Raw genomic sequence first — 16,071 nt, forward strand, 5'->3', positions numbered from 1 at the left:
GAGCAGCTTGGAGAAGGTCCTGTTGGGATGTTTGCTTTGGGAATCGAGCATTTCACCCACAATTAAACCCATAAGTGCTGTTCTCAATAACTGTATTAGCCGCAGCACATTAACAACAGAGCTTCTCTAATAAGCACTCGAGTTTTCTCACACATATCAGGAATAGATTGGGTTTTTGTATATATGAGGTTATTTTAACAAAAAACTTCCCCAAGGGATAATCAAGTTAATGAAATTTATTAAGAGAATACATTGCATGTAATGAATATGCATATTTATAGGACCTACATAATAAACCGAGCACTTATCAGATCACTTTCCCTCATAAAATAAACATGGTCGATCCTATTTTGTAGGAAAGAAACGTAACATTTATGTTATGCTAATGGAATCCATACGGAAAACGATTTTAAGTCACTGGAAGTTTCCCCTTATTGAATAACAATTAAAATGTAAAGGACATTTACCTGAAAGCAAAGAAATAAGAAAGATAGATAGATAGTTAGAAAGAAAGAAAGAAAGAAAGAAAGAAAGAAAGAAAGAAAGAAAGAAAGAGAGAGAAAAGGGAGGGAGGGAGGGAGGGGGAGGGGAGAGCAGAGAGGGGAGGAGAGGGGAGGGCGGGAGGAAGGAAAGAAAGAAAGAAAGGAAGGAAGAAGGAAGAAAAAGAGAGAAAGAGAAAGGAAGGAAAGAAAGAAGGAAGGAAGGAAAAGGAACAAGTGTCCCTTGCCCTCCCAAGATCACTGGTCTTATACATGGTGACTCTGCAGCCTGGGCTGTGACCCCTCCGGGCACATGAGCTCCAGCAGAGAACAGACATGTCAGGAGGAGCCTGTGAGCACTGTGGACTGGAAACCACCAGAAGGTAAAGGTAGAAGTGAAACAAAAATATTGATATTTACTTCAAAGACGTTTAAAACAGTTTGGTATCCTATTCAGACAGGGGCACTGTTCCTGCTTTACACAGTGCTGTATCAGAAATGTGGGCTGGTGGGCAGATTCTTACTAATACCTGGCACCCCAGCACTCTACTGCTAAGATTTAAGCCGGTCAAAGTGGCGCATGCCTGTGATCCCAGCTGATTGGGAGGCTGAGAGGCAGGAGGATCACAAGTTGATGGGCAACTTAGTGAGATCCTATCTCAGAAAATTAAAAAGGGGTGGGGATGTGGCTCAGTGGTAGAGCACTTCCAGTCCCTAGGACCACAAAAAGAAAGTCAATGATTTACCATGATTCAGCAATTCTTTCCTAGGAATCTACCCAAGAGAAATGAGTTAAACCGCATAGGAGACCATGGGTTTGGACCGAGCCCCTGCACTGGGCCCCAGTTGACCAAACAAAAATGGAGTAACTTGTGCTAAAGCACCACTTCACCAAGGTATTACCTCACCTTTCAAGAAAACAGAAGAGTGAGGGGTAACAGCCAAAGCCTCAAGCAAAGCCAGTTTTAGATAGTATGATAAGTTCTTCTGTTTTACTCTTTGCCAAGAAAGAAACTTAGAAAGGACCTTTTTGTTCCCTTTTCTGATTTTTTCAGCCCTTTTCTGCCTATGAAGTCAAACTTCTCAGTTCAGCTCATTGGAAAACTCACCTACTTAGAATGAGTTGTTGCCCAATTCTAGAATCACAAATAAAAGTAAGTTAGATATATTTTTGACATATTTTACCTTTTGACAAATGAAAACTCCCCCCACACATGAAATAGGCAAATTTTCGTAGTAGCTTTATTCATAACAGCCCTCAATTGAAAAAACCCACAAGTCCACCAAAGGATGAAATGATAGAGATTGTGGGATATCCATTCAATGGACTACTTTTCAGTAATAAAATGAGTTTCTAACTCACATACAACCTGGATGAACCTTGAAAACATTTTGCTCAGTTAAAAGAGCCGGATGGTAAATAATGCACATTCTGTAATTCCACTGATGTGAAACATCAGAAAAGGCAAATCCAAAGAGAGAGAAAGCAGAGTAGACTGCCCGGAGTTGATAGGCATGAAGAATCTCTGTGAGAAGTTGGGAGTGTTCTAAAATTAGAATGGGAAGAAGGTTGCACAATAGGCAGATTTACTCAAAATCAATGAATTGCACATTTAGCATAGGTGAATTTTACAGAAGTAAATTGCAGCACAGTAAAGCTGTTAAAAAATTAGTGATGGCTTAGTTTTAACATAGTGGAAACTAGTGAGCCCATGATTTCCCCTGAAGGAACAGGAAGGGCCTCCATGGGACCCAGAACTTAATCCTTGTTTAAACACCCTGTGGGGGTATTGCACATAAGAGAAGCCCAACTGAGATCATGCACAACTGCAGGGATTCATGGCCCTCTCTCTGCAGGGCTGAACACCTGGTTATTCCCACCTGTAAGTTACTAAGGCACTAGTTAATTTTGGGCCCTGGCTGAAGTCAATCTTTATATTTTTTATGGGAGAAACTCTGTCTAGCAAATTGAGAATGGAAGCCGGGCACAGTGGTGCATGCTTCTAATCCCAGCAGCTTGGGAGGCTGAGGCAAGAGGATTGCAAGTTTAAAGCCAGCCTCAGCAAAAATGAGGTGCTAAGCAACTCGGTGAGACCCTGTCTCTAAATAAAATATGAAATAGGGCTGGGATGTGGCTCAGTAGTTGAGTGCCCCTGAGTTCAATCTCTGGTACCAAAAAAAAAAAAAAAAAAAAAAAAAAAAAATTAAGAACAGAAGTCAGAGAGCAAAGGATGGGAAGTCTAACAAATATTCCAGGCAATTTCATGTTAGTGTCTCAGCACCTACAGCCTGATTTGAATTATTTTGCATATCCAAAAGTAATGGGAACTTTACTTAACAATAGCCTGTGGTTCCACATTCCCATTAGTTTACATAGGCTTTCCCCCAAAGAGGTAGCTTTAGTGCAGCTTTCCAGACCCCAACATGGTGTTGAGGATGTAGAGAAAAGGCACACTCATACATTGTTGGTGGGCTGTGAATTGGTGCAACCACTATGGAAAGCAGTATGGAGATTCCTCAAAAAACTTGGAATGGAACCATTTGACCCAGTTATCCCACTCCTTGGTTTATACCCAAAGAACTTAAAATCAGCATACTACAGTGATTGCAGCCACATCGATGTTAATAGCAGCTCAACTCACAATAGCTAAACTATGGAACCAACCTAGATGGCCTTCAAAAGATGAATGGATAATGGTAAACATACACAATGGAATATTAGCCACAAAGGAGAATGAAATTACGGCATTTGCCGGTAAATGGATGGAGCTGGAAACTATCATGCTAAGTGAAATGTCAATCCCAAAGAACCAAAGACCAAATGTTCTCTCTGATACGCAGATGCTAATTCACAATGGTGGGGGTGGGTTAGGGAAGAATAGAAGTACAAAAGGAGATGAAGGAAAGGGAGGGGGAATGGGAATAGGAAAAATAGTAGAATGAATCAGACATTACTATCCCATGTGCATATATCCTCTTTACATGACCAATGTAATTTCACATCAAGTACAACCAGAAGAATGATTAGTTATACTCCATCTATGTATGTCAGAATACATTCTACTATCATGTATAACTTACAAGAACAAAAAAAAATAAATAAAGAGTAAAAAAGAACTCAACATAAAAGAGGGGCGGGAGGGGTGGGGGGAAGGGAAAAATAACAATGAGTCAAAAACTATTACCCTGGGTAAATGTATGATTACACAAATGGTATGCCTCTACTTCATGTACAAACAGAGGAACAAGATGTATCCCATTTGTTTACAATTTAAAAAAAAGTGAAAAAAAGAACCCAACATGATGAAGAGACAATCAATATATAAAATGCAGTTGAAGGTAATGACCAAAAAAAGTTGATTTTTAAACCCTTGGAAAGCCACACTAGACAGTGGACTATGAGGAAGTGGCTGGACAGGTGAGGCCACACGCATGGAGAGCGTGGCCTGTCGCTGGCATGCACTTCCAGCACGGGGCTAGACGCCTGGGCAACAGGAGCCAGAGAGGCAGGTTGCTCTCTTCCTCCCACCAGCACGGGACTCTTTCCTTTGCAGATGACCAGTTTCCATGGAGACCCCAGAGCTACCATTCCTGGAGGTAGACTGGACTGTAGCAGCAGATGGACAGGCCCAGGCCATCGTGGTGTGGGGGTGCTGCTGTTGCCATTCTGGGGGTGATTGCTGTTCCGATCTTCTGAGAGGGTTAAAGTTGCCTTCTGGAGTTTCAAAGAAAGGCTCATTTCTGTCTGGTCTCTCCCCTGGGTTCTTGAAGATGACCCTAGCGACTTCCAATGCCCAGGGGATGGTTTTGAATCTGTCTCTCTGCCTCTGGATAACATTTTTCACTAACACCTCAGACTAGGAAAGAGAGTGAATAAAACAATGAGTCAAAAGTTCTAACTTGGCCTGACTTCATAAAAGTACCCATTCAAGTGGAGCTTGTGGCCGTAGGCCCCTTTGTGGGCTGGTGGGTAGGTGTGGGGACACCCTGGCCTGCAAGCGAGGCTTGCTCCAACGCTGAGGGACCCAGCACACTCCATCACTGCAGGAGTGTGTGCTGGCTGATCCCCTGGAGAGGAAGTCACCCAAGTGCCTGGCCACGAGTCATGAGTTAAACCAAGCAAGACCCACGCCTGCCATGGAACACTCAGGGGCCTGAGCTCCTTCCACTGACAAGATATGCTGCTCAGTGGATAAAACAAGGCAGAAGAAAACCTGCGGAGAGGGCTGCCATTTATGTAAAAAAGTAAAAGGGTAAGTACAAGAACATATGGGTATACTGGCTTATTTAGACCTTATGGGAAGATCCCTAGGAAATCAGTAACAGTAGTTACTTCAAGGAGGAAGATGGAGGGAAGTCTGAGGGTATAAGGGATAGAAATTCCTGAACCATCGAATTATATTTGCTCTTCACTAATTAAGTGAATGAAATTAAACTGAAAAAGAAATTCAATCTGTACAAACACTACTGTCCTGATTTTAAATATATGGCAATGAGGCTCGAGTCCTGGCTGGCACCAAGTCAGCCTCAATCCAGGGCTTCTCCACCTGGGTAAAGCATTACTCTTCTTACCAGGGCTGACTACTGGACACTCAATAATTTTGAATATTTAAGGTCTCTATTACTTTGGGGATGAGGGGGAAAGGATAGAGGAACAACATTGACCTTAGAAAGTTCACCCACTGTAGCTGTAGATAGAAGTTGAGAGATTACCTGTCAGCAAATTAGCCTGGACACAACTCCCTTGTAAAAGTCCACCTGGAAAGATTTTAAATGTTAACAAATATTCACCTGGAATGAACGCCTGCGTTTTATTTCAAACATAATCACTAAACCATGAACTGTCCCAAAGTGGCTACCAACCTGAAAATGTGAGCAGATTTAGTGCTAGGAGTGTAGCTCAGTGGTGAGTGCTTGCCTAGCAGGTGTGAGGCCTTGGGTTTCATCCCTCGTACCCACCTCTCCCCCAAAAGGAAAGAAAATTCCTTCCTAGTAGGGCGACTATAGATAAGAATAATGTATTGCATATTTCAAAAAGCAAGAAGGATTTTGAAAGTTATTACCATGAAGAGAAATGATAAATGTTCGAGGAGTTAAATATGTTTAACCTGATGTAAACATTACCCAATGTATATATGTATGAAATGTATAACATACCCATTAATATGTACAATAATTGTTTTATGTATCAAAAGAGTAAAAAGAAAATTTAAAAAATGAAGTAAGTGGATTTCAGGTGTTTCCATGCCGTGAGATCTCAACAAGGGATTTTCCTGAGTTTGTGGGAAGCTCTTGCACGCTGGGGTAGTTAGTCACACATCCTAAGTTCTGAAAATCCTGTGCAGTACACTGACGGGATGTTTCAACAATTATTGCTTTTCAAAACATTTAGTGGGTGCACAAGGTATATGTGGTGTTCAATGCCTCAATTAAAACTCAATTACGTGCAAGTAACTCAACAGCTGTGAAAGCTCCCCTCTTGTGGGGACAAACGAGGACAGACCTGTTACAAGTGACATACTTGAATCATGCAGCTCAGCTATGGAATCGATGGCCACCATCATTCAATCGCACCCGCTAAAGATGTTATCACAGTTTCACAATTGGAGTGAGCAGGAAGAGAGATATTCTACTTGGAGCTCCCACACTCAGCTGAAAAAACCTTCCCAGTTCCTGCTGCTGTAGCCCTGCAGTGCTGTTGGTGGCCTGGAGCACACTCTTTAATATTTGGGGACACAGTCAAGGCTGACTGAAGTGGCACCGAGTCTCGTTTTCTGACTCTGCTTGTGGAAAAGCAACCAAAGGAAGAGATCCCATTTTTCCACCTCAGGTCTCCAGTGAACAGTCCACCCTCCAGGTATCAAGTCAGAGATAAAACTAAGTTCCTCTTTAGGATTGGAGGAGAGAAGTCACTCCATTTAAACCCACGTTCCTTTTCTATGCATTCTGGACCATGCTGGCCAAGAGAGGGCCTCTGAGCGGGCTTCTCATCATTTTTTGGGGGGGGAGTGGTTACTGGGGATTGAACTCAGGGGCACTCAACCACTGACCATGTCCCAGCCCTATTTTGCATTTTATTTAGAGACAGGAACTCACTGAGTTGCTTAGCACCTTGCTAATTTGCTGAGGCTGGCTTTGCACTCCCAATCCTCCTGCCTCAGCCTCCTGAGCTGCCACCACAAGGCAGCTTCTATTCTCAATCCAGTCAGATTACTTCCATCTGTTCTGATTTTAGGATGAACATTAAGACAGAGAATTTATTTGTGTGTGGGCGAATCTGCGAGCTGTCTCGTGCTGAGCCAGGAGAGCAAGGGAACAGGTCAGGACATGCTATCCCCAACCCAGCACTGTGGCATTCGAGGAAACTGCAGAAGCAGAGGGCCTCCCTGACCTCATCCTGCCCTTCTCCCCTGAAGCAAGTTGTAGAGGAATTCTCAGGTCTTCCTCTGGAGCAGGTCATCAGATCCTCATTCCAGAGGTGTCCCCCCAAACCTGGGAAGAAGGAATGCACTTGTTCCTGATGACACAGAGAAGAATCCTATCAAATAGGCCTTGCTGAGTCCCCTAGTTTATTAACATCAGGTCATACCCATTAACCAATCGTGCTTCCATGTGGCTGTACACTCCATTAATTTAGCATGAAAACACCAGGCTTTCCCTGATGCTTCTGGATCACACAAAACTCATATCAAATAAATCTGTATGCTTTTCTCTTGCTGATCTGGGTTTTCTTATAGAGGCCTCTGGCATAAGCCTTGCTCTGGGTGAGGATGATATTTTTCTCCAATACAAGAGAAACCTGAAGTTCAAGATGATTCGGGATGCTGGACACCCTGGCATGAGGGATCTACTCCAAGAGAAGCGGTTTGTTGTTAAAGTGGTTTTCTTGCCTAGTGAGCTCTCATGCTCACCCAAACTGGTGTACAATCCCTGGACGCTAGGAACCTAACCATGCTGTGAGTCAATTTAAAATTCAGTGTGAATTTATGCTGTGAGGGAGAACAGGTGGAATTCATCATCTGGGAGGGCTCCTGTCTGGTGACATGTATTCTAAGACGTGCGAGGATTCTCTGCCTCGGGAGGTCTCAGCATGAGAGTGTGTCCTGGGCTCCTCATTAGAAATGCTCATCCTGGGGCTACCCAGGCCTGCTGGATCAGAATGGCACAGGGGAGGCAGTGAGGATTCTGCCACAAGTTCTGCCGGGCATCAGATGCAGGCTAAGGAATGCTGATCTACTCTGAGCAAGCTCACATCTGGGTCTCCCCTCCACACTCCAATAAATAGGAAGTAGCCCTACCAAAATGCCAAGGTAAAGGTTCAGCCATAGGCTGCTTGCTGGTTGCCAGAATCACCTCCAGGCTTTGGCTCTGGTTCCACAACCCCTGCCCAACTGGGAGCCTTGGAGCCACTGGCCCAAATCACTGCACCCAGTCACACTGCAGTTGGAACAGGGGCAGAGAATCCCAGGCTCATTCCCTGCTTGCTCTCCTTCCCATACCCCAGCCCTGGGTTGGGGCCCCAGAAAATGACAAGATTCCAGGCCTAAAAATGTCCGGGGCCAGTTCACAACCAAAGATACCACCTTCATCTTCACATCATCTGCAATTGATTCACACTGGAGTTCTCAACAGAGAAAAGCAGTGGGAAAAGTCGACTTGAATGTAGACTAGGGGCTGGGCAGAGTGGTGGGTGGGTGTGGCAAAGGACTTGATGAGCACGTGTCGAAATATCACACCAAACCCCACTAAGTGTACAATTAACACAAGGTAATCAAAAAATAAATTAAAAAAAAAGAAATGGAATTGATTTCCATCCTTTCTCTATACGATGACTACGTTGGCTTTAGCATGGAGTTGCTGGTCCTGAGTGAATCTCCCAAATGCACAGAGAGGGCCCAACGAATCGCCAGGCCTCTCCCGCCCGCAGGCGCCTACCGCAGCCCTCTCCTTACAGCCTGCGAGAGAGCCAGCCAGAGGTTCTGTTTCGCTTTATTGGATACACCAGGTGTGGGATTTACAGAGGGAATGGCAACGTGCACAGGAGAGAGACAGCACGCCTGCTGGCCTTTGTGTCACGGGGGCTCTGAAATGAAAGGACCTCGCTGCCACACAGTACAACAAGAAGCAAACCGAAACCGCAGCTCGAAGGCATCCCAACGTGGATAATGTAAACAGTTAAATTACTAAGTCATTATTCAAGCTCAAAATACTTCCAGGAAAACAGCATACAAAAAAAACATATAAATTACATTTAAGGTCTGTACATGATTCTTAAAAAAAAAAAAAAAAAATAACAATACTGTGTTCTGTACAATATTGCTTCCTTTTGAACATTCTAAACCCAAGAAATATGTTCCCTTGAATTCCAGCAAAGTGGGCAAAATACACATGCAGTATAATTAAAACCATTTTGCAAAAATACAAGGTCGGTTTCTGTAAAGGCACGTTGTGCTTTAATACGGGGAGCTCCCATTTTGGAAGCCCCTTCCTCTTTGGACCTTGGCAGGTGGCAGTGTGCTGTTCTGTTCATCTTTGGCTGGGAGAATACCACTGGCCTGGGGGCAGCGGAGGGAAATGGAGCTCCCTCCATTCCCAAGCCAGCAGGCTGGCCAAGGAGAATCTCGGAGCCCCAGGTGCCTCCAGAGTCCCTGTGCAGACCTGTTTCCCCCACATTTCTGACACTCGATCCACACACAATATGGGGTGAAGATGTGGCCCATATTTTTGCAGAGCATATGCAGCTCACCACTGATTGACCACCAGGAAAAAACGCAGGTAGGACAGGGGTCAGGGTAGGTCCTGTTTCCAAGGAGGTCATGCTGCTAGGTCCTCTGCCCAGCTTAGGCACCAGTGTGGCCTCCAGCCAAACAGGGGGACCCAGAGGCAGCTCTGAGCGCAGAGAACGGACAAGACAGGTGCAGGATTTCAGGTCACTGAGTCTGCAAACCAGCCCTCCAGCTTCTGGGCTCTTGTGATGACTGGTTTGTGACCTCTCGAAGGGGGTTGAGGTCCCATTGGGGTCACAGTGGGTTCTCATCTCCTGGTGCCTGGGCCCTGTGTGCCCCTCAGGCTTCCAGCTGAACTTGTGCTTCATCCATCTGCAGAGTGTCATTGTCCCCCAGCAGCTCCGTCTCTGGGACAGAGCCATCTTCTTCCTCCTCTGCTTCCTGCACTGGGCTCTGGACCACATCTTCTGGGATGTTTTGAGCATCCTCGGTGCCCTCTGAGAGCAGAGCTGCCCTGTCTGCCACAGACGTGTTGGAAGGCGCTGTGGTGACGTAGCCCGTGCTGGTGGAACCGCTGCCGCTGTGGTGCGAGCTGGGTTTGGGGACCATCTGAGGGGGCACCTGCTGTGGAGCCATCTGCATAGGGATCTGGACTGGGTAGAAGTTGGGCAGGTATGCCCCATAGGCAGGCACGGGCTGGTAGCCGTTGACGGGGATGTAGAGCTGGGGTGGGGGCACCATGGGTCTGATCTGGCCCTTCATGGGGATGAACTGGGGCTGCGGGAAGGGCTGGGCTTTCTGCTTGGGCCCCATGTAGCGGGCGTTGCTCACGTTGCTCACGGGGCTGGTGCTCAGGGAGCTGGTCTGGGTGGTGTTGCTGGCCCCCGAGGTCTGGGCAGAGCTGTTGTAGTTGGACAGGTTGCCCCAGGCCCGCAGCCGGCTGTGGATGTCCTTGAAGCGCGGTCGCCTGCTGGGGAACTCGTTCCAGCACTCGACCATGAGGGCGTAGACCCAGGCAGGACAGTCATCCGGGCAGGGCAGCACCTGCCGGCTGCGGATCATCTCCACCACGTCCTGGTTGGAGTATCCGCAGTAGGGCTGCAGGCCATAGCTGAAGACCTCCCACAGGACCACGCCGTAGGACCAGATGTCCGAGTCGATGGAAAACTTGCCGTACATGATGGCCTCGGGGGACATCCACCGGATGGGCAGCAGCGAGGTCCCCATCAGCTTGTAGTAATCAGCAGAGTACACCTCGCGGAAGAGGCCCAAGTCTGAGATCTTCACGTTCAGCTTGTCGTACACCAGCACGTTGCGGGTGGCCAGGTCCTTGTGGACCACGTGGTGGCCGGACAGATACTCCATCCCTGCTGCAATCTGCGCCACCACGTGAACGAAGTCGGGGGGCTCCAGGGCGGACTTCACCGTGCGGTCGTCATCGGTGCTGCCCACGTCTGAGTGCGGCGAGCGCATGACCAGGAACTCGTGGAGGTCGCCGTGCGAGCAGTAGCTGAAGATCATGCTGAGGGGCTGGTCCTTGGTCACCATGCCCAGCAGGCAGACGATGTTGGGATGCTGCAGCCGTGCCCGCAGCATGGCCTCGTGCCTGAACTCCTCCCGGAGCGGGCCCTCTGCTTTGTCCTTCAGCGTCTTGATGGCCACCACCTGGGTCTGCTCCCCCTGGGTAGGCCCGAACAGATGGCCTTTGTAGACCTTGCCAAACCGGTCCTCCCCCAGCTCCTCCATGAACCTCACCGAGGACAAGCTGATCTCCTTGAGTTTGGCCTGTCGAGAAGAAAAGCCCAAATTAAGCCTTTCAGCCACTCACTGCCGACACCAGGAGGAGCAGGGAGCCTGGAGGGGTCAGAGGCAGCCCTGGTGCAAGACCCACCGCTCCTGCCTGCCCTGCACGTGGCTCCCCAATTAACCTTAAATACAGCTGTGCTGCAGCCTGTCTGGGACCTCCCACGTTCCTAATCAGGCCGCATATTAGGTGCCTCCAAAATGTGACCAGGATGCTACCGCAGAACCTCCCTCCCACTCCCGTGTGTGTGTGTGCACGCGTGTGTGCATCCATGTGCTCACACTCAGACACGTCCTGAGGCCACACCTGAGCACCAGTTCTCCCACAGCCACCCCTGGACTCTCCCAGGAGTGCTGCCTCCACGTCCCCCCGTGTGCAGCCACACCATAGCACAATGTCCTGTCTTGGTCTTTCCTGATTTTGTCATTTTTAGAGTCCAGCCCACCGGTCTACAGAGGCTTCCTCATTGGGCCTGCCTTGGGGCTTTCTCTGGATTCAATTCTCAGGCAAAGCACTCTTGGCAAAAGTACCACACAGGTGATACAGACCCTCTGGCATCTGCCTCTCAGCCTCTGCAATGCCTGCTCCTTCTGTAAAGCTGGCCTTCATCCTTCTCAGTCTCCTGGACCTGCACACCAGTCCTGGGGGCCCCGTGTCCTCCTCAGATCCTGTCCATGGCTAATCCTCAGCACCCCCCTGGCTGAAGAGCCAAATGAACCAACTTTCCCTGACCACCTCAAAGGGTCCTTCCTTCCGCGTCAGGTGGAAACAGTGCCCCCCCAGGGTGAAGGGTGGCAAAGCTGCTACCCACTTTTTCACCTGCTATATTTCGGAGTTTCCTAGCTGCCTCCCTGTCATTTAAGAACATTCAGAGTGGGGACAATCTCTCAGAGGTTGCCAGTCCCTCCTACTTCCATTTAAAGACTGGTATTCTATCCTTCCCTCAGAAACAAACACAGCAAAACCAATCAAGGAAAACTGACCAGAAAACCAGTACTGGTCCCTTAAAAAGGCCACCTGAAGTGTCAAATTGTGGGAAGGCTTTTGTCTTTCTCTTAGGTCATCCTGTGGGCAGAGCTGAGGCACCTGAGCAGTGAGGATCCTCTGCTGGGCCACACGAGGTGCCCCGGTCTAGTTGTGGGGGAGAAGTCACGGACTTCTTATTTGGTGAATTCCAAATATGCCTGCCATTCATTTTCTAAGGACACACACATCCGGATGTATTTTAGAGAAGACGTGGCAAGAGAAAATTATGTGCTATGTATGGAGGAAATGAAGAAACTGAGTCTCAGAGGTGACCAACCCTGGAGGACACGACCTCACAAAGCTGCCTTGCTAGAAGACATAAGCAAAAGACCTGCTTGTGCTGGTTGATGAGCGGCATCTCCACATCCTGGCTGGGCGAGGCCATCAGCTGCCGGCGCTGAGGCGTGGACGCCGAAGCCTTCTGCCTATTGCGGCACATGCAGACCAGGAAGAAAAGGCAGGCGATGACCAAGGGAATGGCGATGCTCGGAACCAAGATGTACAGAATGCCCATCTTGCTGCTGTGTCGGGGACCTGTGAACGAGAAGAGGCTCTGGTGACTTTTGAGAAGACAACCCCCTTTCAACTCCAAGTTCTCTACCAGCTGCCCAGCCAAAGTATGTAAGCGCAAGTGGACAAGCCGATAAATTATACAAAAGGGCGAAATTGCACACCAAACCTTAAAAGTAGTGCTCATCCTACTGTGCAAACAACCCCAAACCACCCGCCACGGAAACAAACTGGAATGTACAGCATGGAACGCAGACGAACTCCACAGGCCTTCATGTCCACAATGGCCACATTCACTTTGCTTTTCTGGTGCTCTTGACACCATGGGAACAGGCGTTGAGCGGTATTTCACCTTTACCAAGGTCTCCTCCACTCCCGATTTTGGGGAGATTTAGGAAATACATCTGCTGTCCACCTTGGTGGGTCAAACTTGGCTCTGGGATTAGAAATGACCTTCTTCCTCATTCAACATTTTAAATTTTTTAGACATTTTTATATCATGTTAACATTGTATTTCAGAATACTACATATAAAATGCATTTAATTTAAAAGAGCACAGGCAGTCCATGAATTTGCCCAATACAATATGCAGAAAGGGTCAAAGAGTTCTTGAAAAGCAAGATGTACTGATGGTACTAAGCTCTCAACTACCCTTCACTTTTATTTTCCACAGTGAAAAGCAGCGCTTTGTCTCCCTCTACAGGGTTTATGGGAAGTGGCGGAGGAGCACACCAGAAGCAGGGCTGCGAGACCACAGTAAGCAGGGGGTGGACCCCGGCAGCTGGGCAAGGGCTGGCTGCCCTGGGGCTGTTGGCACCATCCCCCAACCCAGCACCTCCCCTGGCGACCCTATTTTAAGAGCCTGTGGCCTGAGTGAGGAAGGCAGACCCCTTCCCTACATGTGATGAAAGGTGGGCTCTCCAGGGGCACTTCCCTGTATCCCCAGGGAACTATGTGGCCTTACGTGAGCCCCCGACCTTCAAATGACTACCCCAGACTTGACAGGTCTATGACCAGGGGGCAATGAGCTCTCCATGTGGAAGAAAACAAAAAATATCTGGTCAACATGATATCTGAAAAAACTGATTCAGTCTCAAAAGGAGCACTCTGGTGCCCTCTTAGGAAAGGTCACAATGTCCCAAACCTAGTCTCTCCCACTTCTGCCCTCTAAATAAGATAAAATCAAATAAATCTAAAGACAAAACTGTCTTCTGTCCCCACCCAGCAACTTCCCTGGCCCCCAAAAAGGTCCAGGAGGCAGATGTTCCAGAAGCGTCAGGGGCCATGGACAGTAGATTCTGGTTTATTTTTCGTTATTAGGGTGAGGGGTGCAACAATGTCCCTCATGCCAAAATCAGGGACAAGAGCTTTGTTCATGCAATTACACAATCATTTGCTTTATTATTATATTTTTTTAAATTACCAACACAACACATGCTTATTGGAGAAAAAAAATGTACTACAGAAATGTGGGGTTTAAAAAGTAAATATTCCTAGTAGCTACCATGTTGTTAATAGGCTAATACTCAATTTTTTGTGTGTATTTTAGGTTGAACCACATTAAACAACTGATATTTAACTCTTCTGGTATCCAGGAAGAGTAGTTTCATACAGTGTTTTACAAGAGACTAGACTTCATTTTAAATTGAATTGTGTCACCTGTATGTTTCTGCTCCTGTTTTTGGAACAGAATCAACTATTTTGGACGGGTCTGCAGATTCTTTTACAGCCGCATACTACCCCCCAGTGTGGATGTACTTCCCTAACCCATGCAACCTCTTACTGATAAATTAGTCTGTTTCACATTTAGCTCTCATGAGTGTTTCTGCAAGAAATTTCCTTACATTTCTGCCCTGTAAGTGCAAGTATCGCCACAACATAAGATTCTAGTAATCACCGGATCAAACAATGTGCATATATATATATATATATTTTTTTTTTTTTTTTTTTTAATGGGTACCGCTGATGTCCTTCCTTGCAGGAAATAGTTTCAAAGGACTGTACCAGGGTAGGCTACAGTTGAGCTCCTGGTATTTGCATTCTCACAGTTTATTCTTACAATGAACACACATTCCTGAAGAGGTGTGTGAGCTGCTCAGCAAAAGCAATGACAAATCTGGAGCCACCGAATCACAATTTCAAAACAGCAAAAGGTAAATACTCATAAATATCCGGTAGGGTGGGGGCACATGGCTCCACGGGAGAAGGTTTCCAGGCAGGGGAGCCTGGACTGCCCCACAGATTGATCTGTCTTTCTGAATGGTCTCACGGTTTCCCTTCACCCACCACTTCCTGGTCCCAGCTGAGTCTCAGTCACGCAACTTTACTGAAATGTAAATTCAGTAATTTACATTCAGAGATAATAACCCTGAAGTTTTCAGTCACTGACTACACAGTCTCTTCCTATATTTTATGTAGCAAAGACACTTAGAGGGAATGTTGAGAGATCGGGGATTCTATTTTCTCCTCTCTCTACCAGTTGTGTGTGTGAAAGCTCAGAAGCAGGGAAAAGCCCCAGAGAAGGGGACAGGGGAGCATCTTTCTTCATATTGGGAAATACTGTGCCACGATGTTCACAGAGGAACAAAGAGGCCAACTGAATTCCAGGACTGGTTACAGGAAAAGGGATGGAGAAAGCGTCCCAGAATTCAGGCAGTAGCTACCACTGTGTGCTGAACTTAGGAGTTACATGCACAATAGTCTCCAGACATCTCTGCATTTTTTTCCCCCCTGTGGTGCTAGGGATCAAACCCAGGGACTTGTGCTTGCAAGGCAAGCACTCTACCAGCTGAGCTATCTCCCCAGCCCCCAGACTTCTCTGCATTTTAAGACATTTTATAAGGATCTGATTTTATATCATAACCAGCAACAATCACAATGGGGCTCTGTGGTTCTCTCTGTCCTGAGGCAAAACAGAACATTCTCATCACAGGCCAACTCAACAGTCAACATTTTAAAAAAAGAGAGAGAGAGAATACATACTACACGAGGGTACGTCACACAGTTCCATGCGTACGTTTTTATTCTGCGTAAAGCACCAGGGGCCTTCCATCTGGCCTCCGGGGTTCCGGCAGTAGGCATGCCCCCCTCCGAGCTCGGGAAAGTCCACGCTGGACAGGTGGTGGCTGTGGGGGTGCTGCAGGGCCCACGGCTGGCACTGGTGCCCCGACTTGGTGGTGCTGGCGGTCCCTCTGTAATCTGAGCCCGAGCCGTTGTAGCACTGATGATCTGAAAGAGGCGGACACATTAGGAGGTGTGAACATCCAGGGGCATGGGGCCCACCCTGAGGGTACAGAGTTCACCCTCCTTCAACTACTTCATAAAGGAACAAATCCACTCTGCCTGCCTGTCCCCAACTGGGAATTTCCAAAAGACCAAAGGATTTTACATATCGTCCAAGAAAAGCAGCATTAAAAATAATGACTCAATAAAGTCCCAAGCCTATAAATGAAATTGAGGGCGCATTAGGGACACATGTGAAGGAAAGCTGTCAGAAGTTATTCCACGGCCCTGAAACCACCTTTGG

General features: G+C 47.3%; 1 protein-coding gene across 2 annotated transcripts in view; it reads right to left on the bottom strand.

Moving 5' to 3' along the window:
* Positions 1 to 8,464: 8,464 nt before the first annotated feature.
* Positions 8,465 to 16,071, bottom strand: part of Ror2 (receptor tyrosine kinase like orphan receptor 2) — a 208,142-nt gene continuing 200,535 nt past the window's right edge. The window contains exons 7-9 of one of the 2 annotated variants that reach the window (XM_047526517.1): positions 15,528 to 15,773; positions 12,367 to 12,569; positions 8,465 to 10,990 (exon numbers count right to left, since the gene is read on the bottom strand). In XM_047526517.1, coding sequence (XP_047382473.1) covers positions 9,545 to 10,990; positions 12,367 to 12,569; positions 15,528 to 15,773 — 1,895 coding nt within the window. In that variant the 3' untranslated portion in view covers positions 8,465 to 9,544. The remainder of the gene's footprint in view (positions 10,991 to 12,366; positions 12,570 to 15,527; positions 15,774 to 16,071) is intronic. The other variant, XR_007105191.1, reaches the window with a different exon arrangement.

Source organism: Sciurus carolinensis, chromosome 15 (genome assembly GCF_902686445.1).
Source record: "Sciurus carolinensis chromosome 15, mSciCar1.2, whole genome shotgun sequence".
Lineage (NCBI taxonomy): Eukaryota > Metazoa > Chordata > Mammalia > Rodentia > Sciuridae > Sciurus > Sciurus carolinensis.